Here is a 27,695-nt window from a genome sequence, read left to right on the forward strand (position 1 = left end):
CAAGCTCGAAGCTCTCGTGTCAGTCTGCAGATGACTGCTCCTCGGATTAGCGTTAGCGTGACAGTACGTGCGACCGAAACCCAGAAAAACCGAGCGATTAGATAAAAAAAACTCAGTGAAACGTCTGTTTGGGTTTTTCCTGGGTTTCAGAGAGGTTCCGCGTGAGGTGCGTGCGGGTGTGCGAGTGATAAATAGCGATAAAGTTTGGCGAGGGCTGCGGTAAATAAAGAAAGCCAATTGTGTGTGTGTATGGGGTTAAAAGTGGCCAATTAGCGACGATGAAAGTGTACGAGTTCGGCTGAAAAGGATGTGTGTTCAATGAAAAAGCGAATTTTACGACGGGTGAGTGATAATTTTCGCATTTTGAGGGCTCAACGATTAATTCCGAGGGCTCTGCATCGTCATTACGATCAGGGATCACTCGATTTCTCCTCCAAGGGCTTCATTCCCATCGGAATTGCTGAGTAAATGTCTCATTTGCGGAGTGGAAGAGGTTATTTCGTGTTATGTATTAGATTGAATTCATTTTCTGCTTCACTTGACCCCTTCAACAGCTGTTTTTGCCACTTTTTTTGGCTGTGATGGCACTGTCAGTGGAGGTAATCTCGATTTATCGTCGGAAATGGTGTCTTGGGGGTCTCATTGCATTGGGACAGTGGAGAAACGAGAGCTGTCCATTGAATTTTCAGGAGCTTTTGGTTAATATTTCGGAGTCTGAGATTTTTTTGAGGATTTTTTATTGAATAGGGGAGTGGGAGCTCCAAATGGCCCCTCAAATAATTTTTTTATGTCTCTTAATGGAAATTAAAAATTAATATTGAAGAGGGAAGTTAAAATCTCAGCGAATTTTACGACGAGTGAGTGATAATTTTCGCATTTTGAGGGCTCAACGATTAATTCCGTCTCTCAATAAAAATTAAAAATCAATCTTAGAGATGAAAACTAAAGTCTCAGCAAAATTGACTCATTTTTTATTTTGTTTTATTCTTCGAATTGCGTTTTAAGTATTAAAAAAAATAAAAAAAATATTTTTAAAAATAAAAAGAACTCTTCAAAGACTTGTTTTTTTTTTAATTAAAAAAATCATAATTATTTATTCCGTTTCACCGCTGATTTGAGATTTTATTCCGATGGAATTTCTATGAATCTGTTTTTTTTTTCTGCAATAGTTCCAACACATTCAGTTTTCCGGGTAATAATCAATTGGATATCAGTTCTAGTGTCCATGTGTCTTCGATAAGTCGCTGTGACAGTCGTTTTGATCTGTCATTCCTCCGCACGGTTCTCCACATCGACCAGTCACTGTCAATAATTTATAGTTTTACAATTGCGTGATCCAGAGCTCTGGTCTGGACATTGAATCAACTCCGCATCATTCTGGGATGGAAATATTGAAATGTGAGGAGATTCCATCCACTTTTGCCGACATCTGGTAGGGAAATTTCCCCGGGGATTTTTTTAGAGGGAAATAACAAAGTCCATAAGCAACAGGAGTTTTTCCTGAATTTCTTCTCATTCCATTCGCTTATTCATGTCAATAAATTTATAATCAAACGCAGTGATTGGAGAATATTCACTCATTCATTTATTTTAACAATTTTTTCATAAAGAAAATAAACTGTAGTAAATATTCGTAAAACAATTTAAGTTCATTTAGCTGTCAACTGGCGTTTTATGGGAATATCTCCGAATCTAACGGAGATAGCGGAATTTTTGTGAGGACCTTTTTTGTAGCGCGAATCGATGTCTACAAAAAAGGTTCTGACAATAATTTTGCTATCTACCTCCGATTCCGAGATATTCGCCGAAAACCGCCGGAAGAAATCGACTTGAACCGTTTTTTTCCTTCGGTACTGACTTCACAAGTAAATCGATCAATTATCATCATCAACTGTCTCAATTTATAACCCACGGGATCGATCGAACGACCATTCAGTTCCACTGGAGCTCGGATGCTCACAGCACTGAAAGAAAGTTTGTCACATGTGTATAAATAACTTGTTGGATGAAAAATAAAAGAGACACCGTGTCAGCTCCTTCACGCATGCGACTATTGTGTAAGAGGTGGATTAAATGTTTCATCTCAACTGACGCTCTTGTTCCTCGCAACTTTTACAAATTCATTGATTTCTCTCTCGTGGTATTTTCGTGCTCCACATCATGAATGAACTGAGACAATCCCTGAATTTTTCACAAATCTCATCGAACGGAAAATTCAATATTCATCGCTCACTATTTCATCAAAATTCAGGAGAAATAGCATTCGATTGCGATAATTATTTAATTATTTGCTCCCCATTTTCTCTTCCCAGAGATGAATAAAATATCCAATGTTTCATTACATTTTTATTTGTCAGAATGAGAGAATGTTGTGGAGAAAAATTAATAATATTTACGATTCATTACGACTGGGAAGAGGTTCTTCAACCGTAAATCACCTGAAATACGACCTTTGACGTAACGATTGCACGTCCTTGTGACGCAGGAGCCTTGTGACTCACGATAATACAGATAAGATTCTCACTAGATCACATATTCCCCACAATATGTGTGATAAAATTTCAAAAGAACTTTTATTTGATACCTCGACGATAAGAGTCAGTAATTTTATTTAATTTCACTTGCTGTTCCTCGCAACTATTAAAAATTCACTGGTTCCTCTCTCGTGGTATTTTCGTGCTCCACATCATGAATGAACTGAGACAATCCCTGAATTTTTCACAAATCTCATCGAACGGAAAATTCAATATTCATCGCTCACTATTTCATCAAAATTCAGGAGAAATAGCATTCGATTGCGATAATTATTTAATTATTTGCTCCCCATTTTCTCTTCCCAGAGATGAATAAAATATCCAATGTTTCATTACATTTTTATTTGTCAGAATGAGAGAATGTTGTGGAGAAAAATTAATAATATTTACGATTCATTACGACTGGGAAGAGGTTCTTCAACCGTAAATCACCTGAAATACGACCTTTGACGTAACGATTGCACGTCCTTGTGACGCAGGAGCCTTGTGACTCACGATAATACAGATAAGATTCTCACTAGATCACATATTCCCCACAATATGTGTGATAAAATTTCAAAAGAACTTTTATTTGATACCTCGACGATAAGAGTCAGTAATTTTATTTAATTTCACTTGCTGTTCCTCGCAACTATTAAAAATTCACTGGTTCCTCTCTCGTGGTATTTTCGTGCTCCACATCATGAATGAACTGAGACAATCCCTGAATTTTTCACAAATCTCATCGAACGGAAAATTCAATATTCATCGCTCACTATTTCATCAAAATTCAGGAGAAATAGCATTCGATTGCGATAATTATTTAATTATTTGCTCCCCATTTTCTCTTCCCAGAGATGAATAAAATATCCAATGTTTCATTACATTTTTATTTGTCAGAATGAGAGAATGTTGTGGAGAAAAATTAATAATATTTACGATTCATTACGACTGGCAAGAGGTTCTTCAACCGTAAATCACCTGAAGTACGACCTTTGACGTAACGATTGCACGTCCTTGTGACGCAGGAGCCTTGTGACTCACGATAATACAGATAAGATTCACACGACATCACATATTCCCCACAATACGTGTGACAAAAAGTCTGTCATCTCGTCTGGGGGAAAAAATTACAGAACAACTTTTATTTGAGAGTAATCGTTTCAAAGTCAGCATTATCAGTATCATGTTTTCCTCGCGATATCTCAACGATAAGAATCTGTAATTTTATTTTGATAATTGGATAGTGATCTCGGAGATATTTCAGTTCATTTGCTGCAGTCAAAATTCAGTCAATCCAATAATTAAATTGAATGGGATATTTATTGTGTCTATTCGAGTGTTCAAAATTCCAGAAGCTCAATACGTGAAAAATTCCACTTTATTTATTTGATAAAAATGATAAAAAATGGACCTAAAATGGATCTAAAATTATCAGAATGATGGACCGGAGGTGTGACGTCAATCAAGGTCATCTGAGCATTTTTAAATGACTATTTTAATTATGAAAATGAACAATTTTCCAAGTTTTACTTCGAATTTAGCCATCACTTGCCACGAATAATCGAGTAGAACGAGAAAAAATCAACTAAAAACATCACTTGTTCGAAATATTTATATTTTTGACTGGAAAAAAAAATCTGGGACCCATGAAAATAATGTTTATGTTCCTGTATAAAATAACTTCATAAGAAATTTCGTGTTTTATGCCTGCAGGTTGTTAAAATGACAAAAAAACGAGGAAGAAGAGAAGCGTTCGCCTTCCTGGCGAGCGGCTCAACCAACTGACAAATACCAGTTCCACTAAATAAATAAAAAATAATAAAAAAATACCAAAGAACGATGTCAGAAATCACGAGGAGTATTTCGGATCAGCAATAATCATTGGACTGAAGAAGCTCGCGTGAAAATTGCTCATCAGAATCTCTGACTTCACCTCCATCAGCTGCAAATTAACAATTAATTGACGTTCACCGAGAGGAGAAAAACAAATCCGAGGCGTGAAGATGCGAAAGGCAAGAGTGTCCTCTCAGTAATAAAAGGAAAAATAAAAATGAAGGTGATAATGAAGTGGAGGTGATTCGACTGGTGTTCCACTCAAGGGGTGGAGATTAATTCTGAAAAAGTGTTGTTGAGTAAATATCGAACTCCAGTTTATTTTCAGCGTTTAAACGTATTGATTGAAGGCCGATAAAGTGAAGTGCCCTGGTAACGTTGAAATGGCATTCATGATGAAAAAGAAAAAGTACAAATTTTCGGTTGAGGTCGGCCTTGAGGAGCTCACCGCAGTGCCTTTCGTAAGTGCTGTGCTGTTTGCTAAATTACGTCTGCTGGACGGCGGTTCATTCGTTGATCACTCCACTAGGTGAGATTTAATATTTTTTACTAAAAATAATGTAATTGAATGACATTCTATGAAACACGAATGAACGAGTCATAATTGTCCAAATTATTTAGGCCACAGGAAAATTGAATAATTCAACTTTCTTAATATTGCGGTCATTAAGGTTTTCTTCGAACAAAGTTGATTGGAATTATGTAGTGAAATGATGAATCAATTTTTTCGCTTTGAACAAATAATATTAATATCCAAATACAAAATTTCTTATGTGAATAGAAAGAAGTTGTGACTCAATATTCCAAAAGAAGTTTTAATTTTTAATTTGGTGCTGATAACACGAGATGACAATATTCTAAGCGCGGAATTATATTGATGAGATGAACAACAGATTAATTGAATTAACGTGTGAACTAACTAAAAATTTACAACAGTGTGGGCACGCACTTTTACTAGAGTATCAACAAACGTTTTATTAAAGGAATTTAATTGTAATTATAATTAATATCTTATTCAGTGAGCGTAGAAATTCGAACGTGAGCGAATCATTTATTGTAATATGAAAATTTAACAGCTCATAAATTGGGACAGGGGATTTTAAACAATTAATGATTATAAACAATTTATTTAAAAAAGGAATATCGAACTGGTGTGGCGCTAGTTAGAAAAATAGTTAATGCCTTCGCTCTTTGATTGATAATTATTATTACTAAAAATGCTGAGAGACTTCTTAACACGTGCGAAAAAAATTAACAAGAAAATATTGCGATTTTGTATTAGTTTTTAACCAGTTCTATTCAAAAATCATCGCATTTTTTAATCGAAATATTTAATGGAAAATATTCCATAGAATCCATTAGAAATTATCCAGTTTTCAGTATTCGAAAATTCAAGAATATATTACACCTGAATTTTCCTGATTTCCATCAATTTTCTCAAAATAATTCAACTAAATTTACACTTTTTACCGACTTTTACATCAAATCATAGATTTTTCATGCGTAAACACTAGCAAGTTAATTGTCATTACGTGGAACAATCGAAGGAAAAATTACACAAGACCGATTATTGTGATTTATTCACAGTGATAAGGCGTTCAATTCAGGAAAACATTCTTTTGTGGCAATGACGTATTCTACGGGGAAGGAAATTTGTTCCCTTGATAAATTCACATTTTTAAATGTATTTATCACGGAAACAAAAAGAAGAGGAAGTTTCATGGGAATTTTTAATAGATGTTCCTCATCCATTTCTTACAAAAAATAATCATTCAAATTTTTCTCAATTGCTTTTTTATTCCGTACACAACTAATTTCAGAGAAAATGTCTTGACGCTTTCCCCTAGAATTACTAGGAATAATAATAATAATAATAATAATAATAATAATAATAATAATCACTCAATAAACAATAATAATAATTGATAATAATCACTCAATTCTGAAGGTTTTTGTCAGTTAACTTCAAAAATTGTTTTTGTAATTAGTAAATTTCCCACGAAAAATCTCTCGACTGAATGCACTCTCCCTGAGAACTATTAAATATTTAAAAATATAGGGAAAACCACTTCATTCAGTTCCACCGGATCTTCCTCCCCTCCTGAATCGATCTCATTTATGATTAAGAGTCGGCATTAAACTTGAAATATTCACCTCGACCTCGAATTGAGATTTATGAGACCACCGGACGTGTTGATTTTTACCAGACTCAACTGACAGTGATAAAAAAATACGTGAAATTAGCAATTTGATGTGCAGGGACCCATGTGATAATGGACAATGTCCTGTCGAGTCCCTCAACAATGCTAGTGCCGTATACGCGTGGATATGATGAGGAAAAGTATGATTACAGAACAGATGAAGCTAGACTGGGAGAGAGGTCGAGGGAAAATTATTCCGAAAATTGAGTGAAATGTTGTTTGACGGTTTGGCGAGTGGAAGAGGAGTGATGTCTGTGGGCGGAAAAATTATCTATTTTTGTACCGAGGAGTTTTCTATTTTTTTTCCTGCGATTCTTGACGAATGATAATTGAATCTTCATTTTCTATTTTTGGTTTTGAGGATTCAGGAACAAATATTGGATTGTAGGTCAATTTTACGACTTCACGGCTAGACAAAATTGAAATTTCATGGATAATTTAGGAGTAATTTTCAGGAGGGCGTCATTAAAGTCGATTTTAAGTGGAAAACCGTGAATTTTTAATCAAAAACTTGTTTTTTGTTCTCGATTTATTTGAATAATTTAAATGGAAAATTTTGTGACTCTACTGTTGGAAAAAAATTGAAATTTCATGGACAATTTAGGAGTAATTTTCAGGAGCCCATCATTAAAGTCAATTTTAAGGGGAAAATCCTTGAATTTTTAATCAAAAACTTTTTTTTTGTTCTCGATTCATTTGAATAATTTAAATGGACAATTTTGTGACTTCACTGTTCGAAAAAAATTGAAATTTCATGGATAATTTCGTAATAATTTTCAGGAGAGCTTTATTAAATTCTATTTGAAGGGGAAAATTCTTGAATTTTTAATCAAAAACTTTTTTTTTGTTCTCAATTTATTTAAATAATTGAAATGGAAAATTTTGTGACTTTACTGTTGAAAAAAATTTGAAATTTCATGGATAATTTAGTAGTAATGTCTAGAAGAGCTTCACTGAATTGTATTTGAAGGGGAAAATCCTTAAATTGTGAATTAAAGATTTTTTTTAGTCTCGATTTATTTAAATAATTTGGATGGAAAATTTTGTGATTCTACTATTGGAAAAAATTGAAAACAATTTAGTAGTAATTTTTAGGAGAGAGATTTCCAATTCCACTAAAAATTCAATGAAAGTCAGACTTTTTAGCAGTAAAAAAACGAAAATTCCACTATTGACCTGAATTTTCAATCTAAAATTTTTTTTTCATCCTCTATGTACTGAAACAATGGAAATATTCACACATTTCCTTAAAAATTCCAACAAATTTTCAACTACCATTGATTTTTCCACTAAATTGCAATTTTTCGATGAGGAAATTTCTGCAAATTTCATTAGAACTGTCATTTCATCGAAATGTACCGGAAATTTCAGCCAAGAATTTTTAAAATGTTGCTACCGAGTCTAACGTACGTTTATAAATGACAGTTGTTCAAAATCGGAAAAGTGTCATGTGGAACGATTGCGTTAGCATGCAAGTCCCTCAGCTGTGTGAACTTGGAGTCGAAGTTTGATAAATCGATTTTTTTTTCCTACAGGGAACCCAAAATTGGTTTCAAGGCTTTATCTCTCATAGTTTCCGAGATAATCGCGAAAAACGAAATCGCAAAAAAAAATAATTTAATTTATCTTGTATAGGGTGTTGGACGTGGAAAAACATAATTCTGAGCCGTCCATCTGCCTATAGGGAACCCAAATTTCCTCAGGAATCGAATGGAATAGGTTTTAAGGCTCTATCTCTCATAGTTTCCGACATAATCGTGATAGACGAANAAAAAAAAAATTTAATTTATCTTGTATAGGGTGTTGGACGTGGAAAAACATAATTCTGAGCCGTCCACCTTTCTATAGGGATNGTACCTTCATTTCCGACGCTGCCCGATTTTTCCCGCACCCCTTACGTCTAGGGGTGCGGGGTACAAATGAAAATGAATGTAGTACATTCAGGTACTCACTGAGTACAATAAGAAATACAATATTATAAGAAAAACAATCGATTTATCAAACTTCGACTCCAAGTTCACACAGCTGAATCCCTCCCCTAATGTGTAAATTGCCCGAGGTATTCCCATGCTAGGGTTATTGATCTACTTCTAGGGTGAAAATGAGCGCGAGTGCTTCCTTTATTTTATGCACGGGGTGTGGAGAGAGATTGATAAATTATCACAAATCACCGCTGCCTTAGGGTAAACAAATAATATTCCCTCAAGTTTATAGAGCTGAAACAACCGGAAATTTCACCAGCGGAGAACATTTCCTTTAGCATTCTCAAGTCATCGATGAAAAAATTTTGTGGAAAAATGATTGTTCATAAATAGTTTATAAAAAGTCCTCGTAATTTTCAAAAACTACAATTCTTAAATTATTCTATTTTTCTTCGGATTTAAAAAATTTTTTCCAACGGTTCAATCTCGAGATTAAAATTCACACCTGCGAAATTTAAATAATTAAATCATTGTAAAATCTCCGGAAACTTACGGTCAAATGGGGCCCAACTGAGAGCTCAAATGAGATTTCGACTAGAAAAGTAGAAAATTTAAGGTTTCGGGCTAATAAATAAAGGAAAAAAGTAGAAAATCATTTCACTGAATGATATAAAAATAAAAATAAACTATCATTATATTTTACTGAAAAGAATTATTATTATTTCAAAATAATTGATTTTTCAGTTTTATAATTATTACATTTTATTTTTTAGTTTTTATTTTTCCTTTTTTTTTACTCGTAAAAGAGATTGCTGAATGATCTTCGAGGACTCCGACTTCACCTCGAAGATCACGCACTAAACTAAGCGACATTTTATTATTATTATCATTATTTTTATTATTATTATTATTATTATTATTATTATTATTATTATTATTATTATTATTATGACAGGTATATATATATATATATATATATATATATACTACTGTATATCACCACCTCCCTTTTAACGGCAAATAATATTAAAAACTATCATTATATTTTACTGAAAAAAATTATTATTATTTCAAAATAATTGATTTTTCAGTTTTATAATTATTACATTTTATTATTATTCAGTGAAATGATATTAGGATATCCAAAGTACTCGGATATCCTTAAACCGCACCCGTGCTCTCGTTATTCAGGCAGCCCAAGTCATTCAGACCTTCCCAGTGAGAAATAAAAGGACAACCCTCGACCTTTTTTCGAATCGATCGATCTCTCGGAACGATAGGAACACCACAGACCCTCCCCCTTGTTATTTCTCCCCTCATCAACTTTCTTCCTCTCTATTTTTATTCATATCTTCAGCAGTCGGTGCACGACATTTCGACTCTGGGGCTCTATATAATAAACAAATCCTTGGAGTTGCGCATTGTGAAGTTGGGAAAAAGTCGAGATGGAGAATAAAAAGTAAAGTCAGTGGTGGAGTGGATGTGGTTAACAGAGCAGAACGGAATGACTCAATTTTCCATGTTGTTTAATATTTAATCATCTTGATAATGAGGGACAATTTGGGGGGAGAACTCCCTCAACTATAAAAAATGACGATTTATATCTCAATTATTTACGAGATAAATTGACAATTAATAAAAATTTGGCACAGTGATTCATAAGGTTTTTTTTTTCTTTTTTTTTCTGTTAAATATTTTTTATAGGCAATTATTATTACTATTATTATTAATTGTGGTAGAAAATACCAAAAGACATTTTGATAAGAAATTTCCTAATCTGCAAAAAACTTCTCTCAATATTTTTTTTCTTTGTAAAATCAGTTGTTTTAGATGAATTAACAATTAACAAAAATAGTAAAAATAGTTGTTAAATGTAATGTTTTTTTATAATAAATAATTGCAGTAGAAAATGTCAAAACACATTTTTATGAAGAAAATTCCTAATCTAAAAAAATCCTCTGGATATATATTTTTTTCGTAAAATCAGCTATTTGAGATGAATTAACGATCAAAAAACATTGTAAAAGGATTTTTTTAATATAAAGTTTTTTTGTAATGAATTCGTTTACAAATTACCACAAAAAAGTCAAAAAACATTTTTATAAAAAATTCCCTGATCCACAAAAATCATCTCTCGACAAAAATCTCCCAAATTCTCCTCAACATATTTCATCAATCATCCAAAATTTACGTGCAAATTCGTAAGACGAGATGGCCCAACTCGTCGTCAACTTTCTCGTGAATATCCCTGGATCCAACTGAGATATTGAAATCCCCACGAGAGCCCCTTCCGCAGTTCTCATTTTTCCCCTGAAAATCCCCCCGAAAACTCCTCAATCCCGTGATGTTCTCTGAAGAGCTCGAAATGGTACAAGTTTCCAACGAAATAATCGTCACTGCTGAGACACTCCCCGCGAAAAATTCAGTTAAGTAATTCCCCAAGCATCTCTGTGTTGTCATCGTCGAGCAAGATCCAAGAATATCCGTTTTACGTCGGCTTCTCGGCCATCTGTTTCTATTTTTTTCTCCAATTTTTTTTCCTCTCTCACTCGTATCGCGCGATGACGCGCCAATAGCCCACTGATGGTGGCGTCACACAAACCCGATTCCACCACGTCGTCACGTGCTCGCTTAGTCTAATAGCCACGATAGCGAGCACAATGTGACAAACAAATTAACATTTTCAGTAGTTTTTTTATTCTCCTCTGTCTTCGTTATGAATAACAGACAAAGAAAAATTTCTGAAATGGAAAAAAATGGTGGGATTCAAGAAAAGATTGATTGAGTTGAAAATTATTCTTCTGAATTTAATTCTTTTATTAACAATTAAAAATGAACTCCATTTTTTTAGATTTCGAGAAATTTCAATTCTGGAATGAAAATGGTAAAATTGAATAAAATAGGCGGATTGAAAAATCGTTCCATAAAAAATTAACTTAAAGCCATCGAAATTCTCATGATAAAGTTCAGGCTTTTTCAGACTTCTTTAATGAAATTTAAAAAACGTCTAGGCTTTAGAAAAATTCGAATTTCTGTAGTTTCTCAAAATTATTATTCTTTTTTAAATAACAAGTTGTTTTCTCTGTAATGGTGGGATTATAATGACTAATCGTCGATATTTTTAATCTGCGTCGTGAATAAAATACAAATAAAAGTTTCTGAAATTGAAAAAAAAAGGCTTTCATTGTTTCAAGAAATTTAATTTAAAGAAAAAGTAAAAAAAATAATAATTTTTGTTTCAAGGAATTTTATATTTTGATTTCAAGAAATTTCCATTTTCAAAAAAAATAAAATAAATTCAATAAAAAAAAAATAGAAAATGACCTTGAAGCAATCGAAATTGTCATGATAAATTTCAGACATTTTTTTCTCTAAAACATGAAAAAAATTCTGGATTCTGGAAAAATGCGCATTTCTATAGTTTCTAAAATTCTGAAATTGTTGTCCTGAGAATAACAATTTTTTCTGTGTGTAATGCTGGGATTATAATGACCAATTGTCGATATGTACACGTGTGGAATCACAAATGATGTGTCTAAATGACAAGAATTGTTCTTAGATCATCATCGGCGAGGGCATTTCGTAATAGGACATGGGTATTCGTTGGAAAACCTGGCTCATTAGAGCGGCCGTTTAAAAACGTGACTGGCTGTCAATGGTATTATGATAGGTATATACATGTCGTAGACATTACATTACACGGCAATAGTACACCGTTGGCACATGACGATAACGATCGGCCCAATGATGGCCTGTCAACGCACGTATAACAGTGACAATGAATTTTTTTTCTCGTCGGCGTGCGCTTCACAGAAGACAAATTGAAATTTATTTTATTTTCAAAGATATCCAAGTACTTTGGCCATTATTTCTCCAGTGAAATGGGTTTCTAATTTTATAGTTGAACATCAGAGCTTTCATTTCAGCCCCATATTTTTATTTTANTTTTTTTTTTTTTTTTTTTTTTTTTTTTTTTTTTTTTTTTTTTTTTTTTTTTTTTTTTTTTTTTTCTTAATGCTGAACGTTTTAAAAATCTGAAATAAAATTGAACAGCTTACTTTTGGAGGAAGATTGATGAAATAATTTAAACATTACAATTTTTTAAAATTACGCGCAGTTTTTATAAATAATTTATAAACAAATTTTTTTACTTCTAGTTACGTAATTGAAGAATATCGTAGTTTCAGGGAGAGTTGACTAGTTATTTAGGACTTAATGAAGATGAAATGGAATTCTGATTTTTGATGTAATATTCTTTTTTTTTTTATTCTCATTATTTTTTTAATATTGAACATTTTTAAAATCTGAAAAAAATGGGAAAGTTTACTTTTGGAAAAAAATAGATGAAATACTTTAAAAATTGCAATTTCTTTAAATTACAGCCATTTTTTTTATAAATAATTTACAAACAGTCAATTGTATTATTTTGATTTACATATCATACGTTTAAACAATTTCAATTATTTATTTATAAATGTTTTGAATATTCAAAAAAATAATAATTCTGTGCAGAATGTAATTTAAATGACGCTGAATACTCATGATTTTTTTTTAAATTTTCTGACGCAATTGAGTGAATGAATAAATCTGATATTTGGCTCTCATTCTTATTTTTTCGACATCATATCATATTTTCCATTGTTGAATTATCTTAATAGCGAGGAATTTTAATGACCAGAGACTTTGTTTTCGAAATTTTGTTAAATTACTCAATAGTTTAGATAAAAACTTCTCGTTTGATCGCTCACACATAAATAAAATAAATAAAATAATTAAAATAAATAAAATAAATGAATGAATAAAATGAAATGACTTCCGCAGAATTTTTATATCTTGTTCACTACGTTTTAACGCTTCGGTAGTGATTTGTCTCTGTGCGTTCCTCATCGGCTCAAATTAATGCAGAGGAGACACATTAGTGCGGAATTGTAACAGGTCTCTACTTACGTGTTTGCCTACTTGTCGATAATGAAAGGAGCCTCAGTGTTTACAGTATTACAATACCTCAACCTATTTGCCCGAGTCTATTGTACATTCTATCAAGTTCGCCGTGAAGTGGTGAAATGAGATTGAAGATGAGGTCTCGATGCATATCTCCAGATTTAAAGGAGATGTAATTTTCCTAATGGCTTTGCATAGAATAAATACAAAAAAATCCCTGTAAAATCTTTATTTCTCTTCAATTCTACAATATTTAGACCAAATTGCACAATTGTAGAATTTTTTCTGTTGAATTTTCCAGTAAAATTCTTGAAAATTTCCATCAAGCAACAGTTTTCCCAGAATTTCAAAGAATTTCATCATTGAAAATTGACAATTTGGTAAAAATTTCCATTAAGCGACGGTTTTACCGAAATTTTTAAGAATTTCATCATTGAAAATTGACAATTTAATAAACAAAATCAAGGGAGGAAGGAAAATTGAATCCAATTATTCTATGAAAATCAATGGAAATGAAAAAAAATTATGTAAACATATTTTTGAATTTTTATATAATTGAAAATTCTGAGAAATTTGTGAAATTTTACTAAAATTTCGGAGAATTTCTTCGTAAAATGAGATTTCGATGAATTTCTCCAGATTTAAAGGAGATTTAATTTTCCTAATGACTTTGCATACAATAAATGCGAGAAATTCTCACTAAAATCTTCATTTCTCTTCAATTCTGGGATATTTAGACTAAATTACACTATTTTTGAATATTTTTGGCCGAAATTTCCAGTAAAATTCTTGAAAAATGTCATCAAGGGACAGTTTTCCCAAAATTTCAGAGAATTTCATCATTGAAAATTGACAGTTTGATAAAAAAATCAGTCGAAAAGGGAAATGGAATACAATTATTCCACGAAAATGAATAAAAATCAGAAGAATTCATGCAAATGTATTTTTGAATTCTCAAGTAATTGGAAATTCAACGGAATTTCTGAATATTTTCCTGAAATATCGCTGAAATTTCGGAGAATCTCGCCGTTGAAAAATCCTATTCATCAATTTTTATCTTCTTTTTCAGGGAGGAAGTAGGGGAACACACGGTGAGATGGAATGCAAAATTTGAATTCCTCTGTAAAATGAGTGCGAACGCGTCCACTGGGATTCTCGATCCCTGTATTCTCAGGATATCAGTGAGAAAGGTATGAGTTATTACTCAGCCCCTTGGCGTTACGTATTCGAGGAAGGTGCTTGAAATTCAAGAGATTTCCGTTTTTCGTAATCGAAAAATCATTTTAATTTCTAAAATTAATTAATTAATTAATTAATCTCCAATAAAATTAATAAACTAATTTTGTAAAACTAGTTCAAATCACTTGAATCCCCTCAACTCTCATAATTTTTTTTTAAATTTATTTATTTGTTTTTTATTATTGTTATTAAAACAACCCCTGGACTGATCATGATTTCATCATTTTTACATTATGATTACATCATTTTTTTAATTCTGTATGCAACATTGATCGAAATTTATCGGTTTTCAGGAGCTGAAGGGAGGCAGGTCCTTCCAGAAACTCGGCTTCACCGATCTTAATCTCGCGGAATTCGCTGGTGCGGGTCTGTGCCGCAGACGTTGCCTCCTCGAGGGTTACGACGCCAGACATAGACAGGATAATTCCATGCTCAGAGTAGCAATAAAGATGAATATGCTCTCCGGTGACATACTTTTTAAAGTGTAAGTTTGTCAAGTTTCACCGCAATTTGTGTTGCCTGCTGAAAATCACTCGTTAAGTTCTACTTTTCTTGGGGGGAGATAATTATTACAACAGTGAAGTCGTGAAACTAGATGAGTCAACACAACTCTGGGATGAGTATTTCATGAATCTTGGGGGACTTTCTCGAGGATCTCTTGTTATTTCAGGAGTATTTTTATTTCGATGGCATGAAGCTCGGGAAAACTACTCTGTCAAGTCATTTAATTGAAAGAAATTATTCTCAAAACGAGGGAAATCCGAGATTTTTCCATTTTATTTCACCTCATTCTAGTTTGTGTTGTAAAAATAACTGACTAAATTTTATTGTTTAGTTGATGTCGTAAACGCAATGGCAAAAATGCAGTTGAGGGGATGAGAATAATAATTTATAACACACGAAGAGAAAACGACAATTTAATAAAAAGAAAATTATTCTGGACTGAGGATTTCATTAATCTCGTGAACTGAGAGTACTTTTAATAGAAATTTATGAATCACAGAAAAATACTGTTCGAAGTAATTTCATTTAACCGAATTGTTTTCAGAATGAAGTTGAAGGAAATCTCTTGAGATTTTTCCATTTAATTTCATTCAGTTCGTGTAATAAAAATAACTGAATAGATTTTATTGTTTAGTTGATGTCGTAAACTCAATTGCAAGAATGCAATTGAGGGGATGAGAATAATAATTTATGACACACGAAGAGAAAATTAAACTTTAATAAAAAGAGAATTATTCTCGGATGAGGATTTTATAAATCTCGTGAACTACTTCGAGGATCTCTTGTTATTTCAAACGTATTTCATTAAAAATACATCAAGCTCAGAAAAATGCTATTCGAAATAATTTAATTTAAACGAATCATTTTCAAACTAAAGATAAAAGAAATCTCTTGAGATTATTTCATTAAATTTCACTCAACTTCGTAATAAAAATGAATGGATAATTTTTTTTGTCAACTTGATGTCATAAATTTAATAGTGAGAATGCAATGTAGGGGATAAGAATGATAATTTATGACACACGAAGAGAAAATGAAAATTTAATAAAAAGAAAATGATTTTCCAGACCCTCTCCCTCGTTGAAGCAAACGCAATTGGCAGTGCCAGGTGTCCCAGGTGGTCCCGCATCGACGACAGATGAAGTCATCGGTCCAGACAGAGGTACGAATCGTGAGGATTACGTCTCTAGTGGTTCACTAGCTGGCTCAATAGCCAGTGCAAGTAGTGGATTCGGTAGTCTTCCAAAGAAAAGACCAGCATTGTTCTCTTCAGGTTTGTGTGAATCACTTGAATAAGAGATGAAATCCTTGACAAGTAAATTGTCAAGTGGAAGTGTTCTGATGAGATTATATAATTTATTATTCAACAAAATATTCGAATCTTCGAAAAAATGTAAAAAGTCCATTTTGAACATTTGTTTCGTTGCATTTATCTCAGAAATGAGGGATTCGAGGAGAAAATCTCATATAACCTTTTTTGTAGCTGAATAAATTTCCAGCATAAAATGTCTTTTGATATTTTGCTCTAAAACCACTTTTTAACGAGATAATTAAACAACTAAGAAAATGCGAAAAACTCGTTTGAAATTTTACACTCTAAAAATCATTTTAAAATTGATTAGTTATCTCTCGTTAAAATAAATGTTTCTCATTCCAGAATTCTTAAGCGTAAATCTTTCTGTTGTGCATTCATCGGGAAATGTCTTGATAAGATGACGTAATTAATTGTTAACAAAATATTACAATCTTTGGAAAATTGCAACAAGTCAATTTTGCACATTTGTTCCATTGCATTTATCTCAGAAATGAGTCACCTTAGGAGAAAATGCCATGAAACCTTTTTTGTAGCTGAATAAATTTCCAGCATAAAATGTCTTTTGATATTTTGCTCTAAAACCACTTTTTAACGAGATAATTAAACAACTAAGGAAATGCGAAAAACTCGTTTGAAATTTTACACTCTAAAAATCATTTTGAAATTGATTAGTTATCTCTCGTTAAAATAAATGTTTCTCATTCCCGAATTCTTAAGTGTAAATCTTTGTGTTGTGCATTCATCGGGAAATGTTTTGATAAGATGACGTAATTAATTGTTAACAAAATATTACAATCTTTGGAAAATTGCAACAAGTCAATTTTGCACATTTGTTCCATTGCATTTATCTCAGAAATGAGTCACCTTAGGAGAAAATGCCATGAAACCTTTTTTGTAGCTGAATAAATTTCCAGCATAAAATGTCTTTTGATATTTTGCTCTAAAACCACTTTTTAACGAGATAATTAAACAACTAAGGAAATGCGAAAAACTCGTTTGAAATTTTACATTCTAAAAATCATTTTAAAATTGATTAGTTATCTCTCGTCAAAATAAATGTTTCTCATTCCAGAATTCTTAAGTGTAAATCTTTCTGTTGTGCATTCATCGAGAAATGTCTTAATAAGATGACGTAATTAATTGTTAACAAAATATTACAATCTTTGGAAAATTGCAACAAGTCAATTTTGCACATTTGTTCCANTGTTGTGCATTCATCGGGAAATGTTTTGATAAGATGACGTAATTAATTGTTAACAAAATATTACAATCTTTGGAAAATTGCAACAAGTCAATTTTGCACATTTGTTCCATTGCATTTATCTCAGAAATGAGTCACCTTAGGAGAAAATGCCATAAAACCTTTTTTGTAGCTGAATAAATTTCCAGCATAAAATGTCTTTTGATATTTTGCTCTAAAACCACTTTTTAACGAGATAATTAAACAACTAAGGAAATGCGAAAAACTCGTTTGAAATTTTACACTCTAAAAATCATTTTGAAATTGATTAGTTATCTCTCGTTAAAATAAATGTTTCTCATTCCCGAATTCTTAAGTGTAAATCTTTGTGTTGTGCATTCATCGGGAAATGTTTTGATAAGATGACGTAATTAATTGTTAACAAAATATTACAATCTTTGGAAAATTGCAACAAGTCAATTTTGCACATTTGTTCCATTGCATTTATCTCAGAAATGAGTCATTTTAGGAGAAAATCTCACAGAACCTTTTTTGTAGCTGAATAAATTTCCAGCATAAAATGTCTTTTGATATTTTCCCCTAAAACCACTTTTTAACGAGATAATTAACCAATTAAGAAAACGTGAAAAACTCGTTTGAAATTTAACACTCTAAAAATAATTTTGAAATGGACTAGAGTTATCTGTCATTAAAATAAACGTTCCTCATTCCAGAATTATTAAGTGGAACGGAATCCTTCGACCCAATGACCCTAAACGAAATAGTCCCCCCAACGGTGCCAGTGGAGACCCTGGCGGAGGCGCACACCGAGTCTGGTCACTCGAGAAACAGCAGCAACACGAGTCAACTGAGCAAGGGCTCAGGCTACGGTTCCCTGAACTCCCACAGTCAACACAGTAGACAAAGCAGCAGTGGAGATAGCGGTCACATCAGGTAAGTCCACCAAAAATCGTCAAACCTATTAATATCAATTGAAACTAATTAATTCATATTAATGAAGTTGAGAATATCATGATCATTGACTAATCCCACAGAATAATCCCCCAAAAAAATACGCTTCGTACAAGAGAATAACCCGAACTATTAGCATTTGTTGAAAATTTATTTCCGTAATTTTATGTTTTATTTTATATTTTTGTGTACGTAGAACTATGGGTGAACAGTTTATTTAAATTTGTTTGAATGTTCTGTTCGTAATGACGTAAATATTTTCATTTATCTCATTATTTTATTCAGATTTGTTTCAGTATTATTTATACCTGAGCTGGGGACTAGTGGATTATTGTTAAATACTATTCGAGTTGATTATTCCGAACTAATAAACATTTTTTGTTTATTCTACTGGATCTTTTCGATTTATTCTCGTTAGAAAAATGAACAAAATGAAATTGAAGAAAATATTTCAAGAGTTTTTCGTTAATCGCGCATTTTAAATTGCATTTTTTAAATAAAAATCATTGAACACTGTTTATTCATTTAAAGAAACTAGACATTTTTTATTTTATTTCGATAAAGATAATAAATGGAATTTATTTTATTTCATTATTTCAAAGAATATGACATGTAATAATTATTTTCCCTCAACTATTAATGATAAACAGTTGCAGGAAAACACATTCCTTTTCTCGTTAAGATATTTCAATATTATTTTTCGATAAATAGAGAATACAAATAAAAATAGAATACGCGTTTTCAATTTTTTTAAACAAAAATAAAAACTAAATTTCAATTTTAACTAATATTTCCTTCTATTGAACTACTTCAACACTATTTAATCCCCCGCATTCGATAAATAGAGTAAGAATTATGTCAAAATGGTATTTGAATGAATATTTGGTAAAAATACAATTTTTATGAAAGAATAGTATTTTTTAATCAAAAAACTTCAATACTATTATTTAACTTTCTTATTTCCAATGATTGGATACCACCCACTCATTTTCGATCCCCAAACCGAACTAAAATAGACATTTCCACTGTTTTTACTAAAAACAAAAGCCAAAATTCCCCAATAATTCAATTTCCACTTGTATTTCTTCCTATTAAACTACTTCAACACCACTTCATTCCCCAAATTCCACGAATACAAATAATAAATTAATCCAAATAGTATTTTACCCAATGATTGGCTCAAAAGCTCCAAAACACCACAAAAATGAACAAAACCCAAAATTCCCCCAGCTCAGGTATTTGCATGAAAAAAAAAAAGAAACCGAATTTGTGTTGTGATCTTTATAGGTCACCCTCCTGGCCGGTATGGGCTCCACGCCTCCCTACATTATCCCAAAATCAATGTTACACAGGAAATGAGTCTGGAAATGACAGTACCTATTTAACACCCCCAAATTACCCAATAACCCAAGAATCAAATCGTTTCTGGTCACCAGGGACTCCGCGTACACCAGTGTCTTCTCGTCGTGAGACATCCACGGTGAATTCTCAGAGCACTCCGAAGCCATCGAGCGACGATGTGAAAAATGGTGCATTGAATAACAATGTCACTGACACGTCAGCTGGTGGATTCAAAGTGCCTGGCATTCAGGATGTATTGCGATACTCGAGAAGACACTTGGAGCACTGCATCAAGGATAATCACATGATAAATAGTCAGGGTAATGATAAATCAGTGGTTAAGCCGCACATTGGTCAGGCGAGCTGGAGAAATATGTCGAAAACTTGTGATTGCATTGAGAAGGGAAAAACAAGTCCTGTTTTGAGACTGGCTGATCAGACACGTGCTGTCTCCTCACCCGATCCCTTACACAGGCCCGATACCCCTCGATCCTCCTCGCTTCAATCCACAACGGCAGCTCAGAGCCTCAGGTAGGTCACACCGATGGAAAATTAATTTTTTTTTCGTTCATTCAGTTATTTTTTCGCTGGTTTCGCTTAATTTTTGAATACTAACTCGAGCTTTTTATCGTTTCACTATGGTGTGCTTCTGATCCTGCCGTCCTCTCCAATTTCCTCGTTCGGGGGGTCATTTGTTAATGAGGGCGATGAGGGGGAGGGAAGGGGTTGGGAACAGAATGGAATTGCGGGAGTTTTTCGGTGAATGGGGGATTCTCTTCGGTGTGAGGGCTGCTGGGGGGTTCGGGAATTTTTTATGGGGGTCACCAGCAGCCATAGTATTCATAAATTATAGTCACTGTGAGATTTTGAAGCCGGCAAATAGTTGACTTTACGCTTGAATTTTTTATTATTGACGTAATCGTCAATTTAAATATTCACATTTTGAATTATTTTATTCATCAGTAATTTAGGTAGTAAGGAATATCAAATATTTAATTCATCATCAATCGGATTTTAATTACTAATATTATACTATTTTTTAATTTTTGTTTTAATCCTTTTAATAGTAAGAAATGTAATATTGATGGCTATCCCGTTCATTTTTTAGATAATTACGCAATTATCAAGTAAAAAAAAGACTCATTTCATCTACAACATCTAGAGTCGATAATTAATTGGGGAATTATTCCAGTAATGAATGATTTCAAAAGAGAACTTCATGAGATATTTTCAAAAGTTAAAAAAATGTATTTTGACATTTTCTTCTGAAATCAGTTGTTTCCGAGATAATTAAGAAAATAAAATTCGGCAAAATTACGCACGTCACACGAAACATCTTCAATTTTCTGTTAATTAGGGAATTATCTCAGTAATTACCCATTCCACAAGAAAACTCCACAAAACATTTTTGTAGCTGAAAATATTTCCTACAAAAAAATATCTTTTCACATTTTCTCTTAAAATCGTTGATTCTGTAGATAATTACACAAAAAAAATTACTCCCATCAACANTTTTTTTTTTTTTTTTTTTTTTTTTTTTTTTTTTTTTTTTTTTTTTTTTTTTTTTTTTTTTTTTTTTTTTTTTTTTTTTTTTTTTTTTTTTCTAATAAGCGCGAAACCTGCAGGTTTATACAGCTGTGTACAATACAATACAAATTCTTAAATATCTATTCCGCTAGCATTGAGGAAATTCGTGTGAGAATTATGTCAGTAATTACTAATTCCAAAAAAACTCCAAAAGACCTTTTTTATAGCCGAAAAAATTTCCAGCAAAAAATATCTTTTCACATTTTCTCTTAAAATCGTTCATTCTGTAGATAATTACCCAAAAAAATTACTCACATCACCAATAAGAATTTACTTTTTTTTTTTTTTTTTTTTTAATAAGCGCGAAACCTGTAGGTTTATACAGCTGTGTACAATACAATACAAATTTTTTAATGTCTATTCCGCTAGCATTGAGGAAATTCGTGTGAGAATTATCTCAGTAATTACTAATTCCAAAAAAACTCCAAAAGACCTTTTTTATAGCCGAAAAAATTTTCAGCAAAAAATATCTCTTCACATTTTCTCTTAAAATCGTTCATTCTGGCGATAATTACACAAAAAAATTACTCACATCACCAATAACATCTTAAATCAATAATTAATGAAAGTACTCTCCCAGTGACATCCCCCAAAGCTAAAAAAAATCCTATAAAAATGTCCTCTGGACCCCCTCATCAAGAAGACAATCCAATGTTCAAAAAAATGTGAGAAAGACTTCCGTTCTGTTCTGTTCATTTTAACCACTTCATTCTGAACTTGAAACGCCCCTAGGCTAGTATTCGTCGAGCAATAGACCGAATAGTCTCTTTGGAATGGCTTTTTTTGAATATGGCATTGCAGGGGTATCGGCGGGGGTCACCGTAAATTATTGGACGGTACAAGTGTCAAGTTGGCAACTGTTACAACGAGCCCAGACTCCGAGGAGTCAGCAACGCTGGCTGTTATGGAGATAACAACGTCGTCAGTACCACACTGTAACAATATTATCCCACCGTTCATGCTCATGTTTATCTGTATGGTTTTCGTTGATGCTCGGTTGGTTGTCCCATGGTTTTATCATTCCCCGTTCCCTCAAGGTCTGTTACTTGTTTCGTATGTGTTGTTTTCACGAGGGATATCCCAGGAGAACATCCCTTGGGGTGGAATTAGTTTCCAAAAAACTAGATTTCTGGGATTTTTTTGCGACGAAAAATGATTTGTTGCACTCGGTTGGGAATTATGGACTGAAATTAAAATGAATTGGGAGAATTTAGTGGAGAAAAAGCTTTTCTCTGAGAAATTGGTGATTTTTTTTTATTCTCATTACAAAATTCGAGAGGAAAATTTTAGAAAATTCGTGTTCTAGAAATTTTACAGAAAAAATTCTAATAAAATAATTTATAGGGCAACATCAACATCAATTGAATTTGTTCTGCGGAAAAATATTCCACATAAAAAATATAATATAATAATATATATAAAATATAAATAAAATATAATATATTTCAATTGAATATATTTCAATTGAATTCCTGCACGTTTTTAATGTAATGGAATTTTTTTATGGGAAATATTCTATAGAATAAATCAATGGAATCTTTTCTATTGGCATATTTTCTATAGAAATTTTTTGGCTGAAATTTCCCGAGTTTTTTAAATTGAAAAATAAGAAAAATAAAATGAGAAAAATAATAAAAATTCAAATCGAGGAATTTCTATAGAAAAACTTTTGTAAAAAAATTGAATTCAACTCATTTTTCTATAGAACAGTGAAATTAATGAAATTCTACTAATTTTTTTCTGTGAAATAGTTTCTATTGGAAATTTTCTATGAAAAAAAGCCGCAGAATTTTTCAATAGAATCGTCCAAAACCAATAGAATTTTTGCGACGAAAAATGATTTGTTGCACTCGGTTGGGAATTATGGACTGAAATTAAAATGAATTGGGAGAATTTAGTGGAGAAAAAGCCTTTCTCTGAGAAATTGGTGATTTTTTTTTATTCTCATTACAAAATTCGAGAGGAAAATTTTAGAAAATTCGTGTCCTAGAAATTTTACAGAAAAAATTCTAATAAAATAATTTATAGGGCAACATCAACATCAATTGAATTTATTCTGCGGAAAAATATTCCACATAAAAAATATAATATAATAATATAAATATAATATAATAAAATATAATATATTTCAATTGAAATAATTTTTTGAATTTCAAAGAATTATTTAGAATTCTAATATAATTCCAGCCGAATTTTTAAAGACGTCCAATAGGAGAGAAATATTCTTACAGAAAAATTTTCAGTTAAATTTCAATTTTATTAATTTGTTTATAGGATGTCTTCACATACTACAATTAAAATACAAATGAACATCCAAAAAAATGATCGTAAAATTTCCTTAATTAATCTATTCAAAAAATCATTTTACTATAAAAATTGAGTGAAAGGCCATTAAATAATGGATTCAATGAACAGAATTGGTCAGTAGTATTCGACAAATTAAACAATTGATAAAAAATATGAATCTAATTGATCATTTCCAGTCATTCACTGGGATTTATGACATCAAAAAACCCAAAAAATGTACTGTTTTGAGCGGCAATTTCATTCTAAGGAATGTTTCCACTTGGATGTAATTAATATCTGGTTAATATGACATTTCCTTCGACACTTGAAGACTCAATTTTTCGCTAATTTTTTTTTGTGCCTAGCTTATCACGGATGGAAGATAATTGCGAAGGTTTTTCGCGGAAAATGGTCTCTCCCCATTTTTTCATTTGCCTTCTTCACATTTTTTTTCATTCTCCCGCATGCGAACTTCATGCATTAGTATCACACCTGCATCTCATTAGAGTTTGATTTCATTTCATCTCGTTCTTATTTTTAGAAGGATAACAGTAGAGAGTGCCTCATTGTACATGAAAAATAAGGGATCTGAATAATAATAAAAAAAAAAAAAAAAATGAGGGATATTCAGGGAATTAATTAATTTATGAATGGGACATGAATCTATTTCACTCAGAGTTCAAGTACCAAAAATATTGAATAAAAAAAATGAATCAAAAAAAAATTTTAATTCATTTAAAATTATTTTAAAAAAAATAATTTTATTCAAATATAAAAGAAAACAATAACAAAACTTTACTGGTTTTGATATTTTATTAAATATCAAATACTTATATATTTTTTTCAATTATTTTTTTTTATTTTTTATTTTTTTTAAAGTCGAATCAAATTGAGTCGAATTGAAAATTTGTTCCTGAAGTTAAATTGATTCATTTTGCAATAAAAAAATTTATTTAAATTCCTAAATAAATAAATGAATAATCGAATAAATTAATTAACAATAAATAATGCAATTTTGATTAAATTATTAACAAATAATGAAATTTTTCATGCATGATGAGTCACAGCCTCGCCAAAAAGTCAATAACTATAATAGAATTAGTTAAAACCTCTCGTCATCTCACAAACACGAGAATAACGACCTAAAAACACCAGTTTTTTTGTGGTTGTTATCGGGCCTAGGATGGCTAATACTCTAACCCGTAGTTGAGGGCAAAAACTGAGCCTCACGAGAAGTATTTTCACATCTACATTAGGAATCCGTCAGGTGGTTCTGGTCTGAGTGAAACAGGCTCCCTGGACCGGGCCAAGGCTGCACTGGAGAGACGAAAAAAGGCTGAGGATTCGGGCAATAATGCTGTGCAGTGTCGCGTTGAAGTCACACGTCCTAATCCAGATTCACTCATTGACGAGTTGCTGAAGGCAACTAATCTTGAACAGTCTGACTTGGAGAGTGCTGAGAGTAAGAATACACTCATTAATTCCTATTTTTATTTTTGTTTATTATTTAGTGACATAATGAGTCAATTCTCAGGAGGGAATTCTCAGGAGGGATTTCATAGAAAAATCTAACGAATCCTATAGAAAATTCTATTTTTTTTTTTTAATTTTTGCATTGCATTTTTATTTTTTTTATTTTATTTATTCATTTTTTTCCATTTTCGTTAATTATTTATTGAGAAAACGCGTAATTGCACACGCGAATGAGTTTTATAGAAAAATTTAGCGAATTCTATAGAAAATTCGATTTATTTTTATTTTTTGTATTTAAAAAAAAAATTTTTTTCATTTTATTTATTCATTTTTTCCTATTTTCGTTAATTATTTATTGAAAAAACAAGTAATTGCTTACAGGAGGGAATATCACAGCAAAATCCAGCGAATTATATAGAAAATTCTATTGGATTGCCATGGAAAAATTTTATTAGTTAGTTTATTCTATTATTTTTTGGCAGATTCTATTGAAAACCTCCAAATGAAATTGGAAAATGTCCGATGGAAACTATTCTATAGAAAAAATTAACAGAATTTCATCTTTCTATAGAAATTACTCGACATGAACTCTCTAATTTTTTTTCACTCAATTTTTCTTCTCATTAAAAAAATCAAACAACAAAACTTGGAAAATTTGAGCCGAAGAATTTCTATAGAAAATATATCAATAATATGAATTTTGTCTACAGAATATTTTCCATTGAATATTTATCCAATAGAAATCCAATATAAATTTCTATAGAATTCGCGTGATTCTTCTGTGAAATGTTCTGTCAATTTCGCTGATAAAAAATTTGAAAAATAATAATTAATTATGATGTTTTTCTTCTAGCATCTGGATTACAACTATTCATCGCAAAAGACGGTACAACAGCATTAGGTAGTCACGAAGTAAAGAGCCAGATGCCAGCTGGTGTATTTAAACAAGTGGTTATGGAAGAGAATAACAGGTAACACGAAATAACATCGTCACGTCGACAGTATTCGCGACAATCGACATCAACGACGTTTGCACTTGCCTTAGTACCAGAACTTGTGTACGAGGCGTATGAGCCACGGTAGTAAAACCAAACGGAATTCACGTACAAATATGAATGATGAAGCATAACAAAATCTCGATTGAAGCACGCGAGAAAATATTTTATTGATAAATCTTGTGAATTGGTGTTTTTTAAAAATTAATTCACACCGAATTTCTATTGAAAATTCCGTAGATTATCAGTGGAATTTGGTATTTCTATAGAACTCATTCTGTTAAGATATTTTCGAGAGGAAATTTCAGTCTTTTGGTCGATTTTTATGAATGAAAAAATGAGGAAAACGTGAAAAATTCATATCGAGGAATTTCTATAGAAAATAGAAAATAGAATTGTGTAAAAAAGGAGTAAAATTTGAGTGAAAAATCAAATTTCTCTCATTTTTTCTATAGAATAGTTTCTATTGGATAATTTATATGAAAAATTCCACAACTTTTCTGCGCGTTTTTTATTCAAAAGATTTTTTATGGGAAAAATTCTATATAAAAAATCAATAGAATTTGATTTTTTAGTGTAAATTCTTCTATTGACGTATTTTCTATAGAAAAATGTCTGAAGATTCCTGAGTTTTTTTGTTTGATGTTTTCAAAGAAAAATTGTTCATTTTTTTTTGTTCGATTTTTATAAATGAAAAAAATGAGGAAAACTTGAAAAATTCATATCGAGGAATTTCTATAGAAAATAGAAAATAGAATTGTATAAAAAATGAGTAAAATTTGAGTGAAAAATCAAATTTCTCTCATTTTTTCTATAGAATAGTTTCTATTGGATAATTTATATGAAAAATTCCACAACTTTTCTGCGCGTTTTTTATTCAAAAGATTTTTTATGGGAAAAATTCTATATAAAAAATCAATAGAATTTGATTTTTTAGTGTAAATTCTTCTATTGACGTATTTTCTATAGAAAAATGTCTGAAGATTCCTGAGTTTTTTTGTTTGATGTTTTCAAAGAAAAATTGTTCATTTTTTTTTGTTCGATTTTTATAAATGAAAAAAATGAGGAAAACTTGAAAAATTCATATCGAGGAATTTCTATAGAAAATAGAAAATAGAATTGTATAAAAAATGAGTAAAATTTGAGTGAAAAATCAAATTTCTCTCATTTTTTCTATAGAATAGTTTCTATTGGATAATTTATATGAAAAATTCCACAACTTTTCTGCGCGTTTTTTATTCAAAAGATTTTTTATGGGAAAAATTCTATAGAAAAAATCAATGGAATTTGATTTTTTAGTATAAATTCTTCTATTGACGTATTTTCTATAGAAATTCCTTGTCTGAAGTTTCCTGAGTTTTTTTGTTTGATGTTTTCAAATGAAGAAATG

General features: G+C 31.4%; 1 protein-coding gene across 3 annotated transcripts; it reads left to right on the forward strand.

Annotated features, from left to right (window-relative positions):
* Positions 1-38: 38 nt before the first annotated feature.
* LOC107038859 (protein FAM102B) lies at positions 39-26,699 on the forward strand. Of its 3 annotated transcripts, XM_015258168.1 has the most exons (10): positions 39-342; positions 4,230-4,572; positions 4,667-4,878; positions 14,483-14,603; positions 14,946-15,136; positions 16,224-16,429; positions 18,386-18,605; positions 19,911-20,495; positions 25,094-25,299; positions 26,164-26,699. In XM_015258168.1, exons 3-10 carry the CDS (start codon positions 4,733-4,735, stop codon positions 26,283-26,285), a joined length of 1,797 nt encoding a protein of 598 aa, XP_015113654.1. In that variant the 5' UTR covers positions 39-342; positions 4,230-4,572; positions 4,667-4,732; the 3' UTR covers positions 26,286-26,699. The 3 variants fall into 3 exon arrangements, with proteins under 3 accessions (XP_015113654.1, XP_015113653.1, XP_015113655.1); XM_015258167.1 differs by having other exon boundaries at positions 4,230-4,878; XM_015258169.1 differs by lacking the exon at positions 19,911-20,495 and having other exon boundaries at positions 4,230-4,878.
* The last annotated feature ends 996 nt before the right edge of the window (positions 26,700-27,695 follow it).

Source organism: Diachasma alloeum, unplaced genomic scaffold (genome assembly GCF_001412515.2).
Source record: "Diachasma alloeum isolate Michigan unplaced genomic scaffold, Dall2.0 Dall_scaffold_00289, whole genome shotgun sequence".
Taxonomy (NCBI): domain Eukaryota; kingdom Metazoa; phylum Arthropoda; class Insecta; order Hymenoptera; family Braconidae; genus Diachasma; species Diachasma alloeum.

Coding starts and splice junctions, on each gene's coding strand:
- LOC107038859 (XM_015258167.1), top strand. CDS start 4,733: ATGGCATTCATGATGAAAAAGAAAAAGTACAAATTTTCGGTTGAGGTC. Junction 14,604..14,945: donor TCAGGATATCAGTGAGAAAG/GTATGAGTTATT, acceptor ATCGGTTTTCAG/GAGCTGAAGGGAGGCAGGTC. Junction 18,606..19,910: donor GGAGATAGCGGTCACATCAG/GTAAGTCCACCA, acceptor TGATCTTTATAG/GTCACCCTCCTGGCCGGTAT.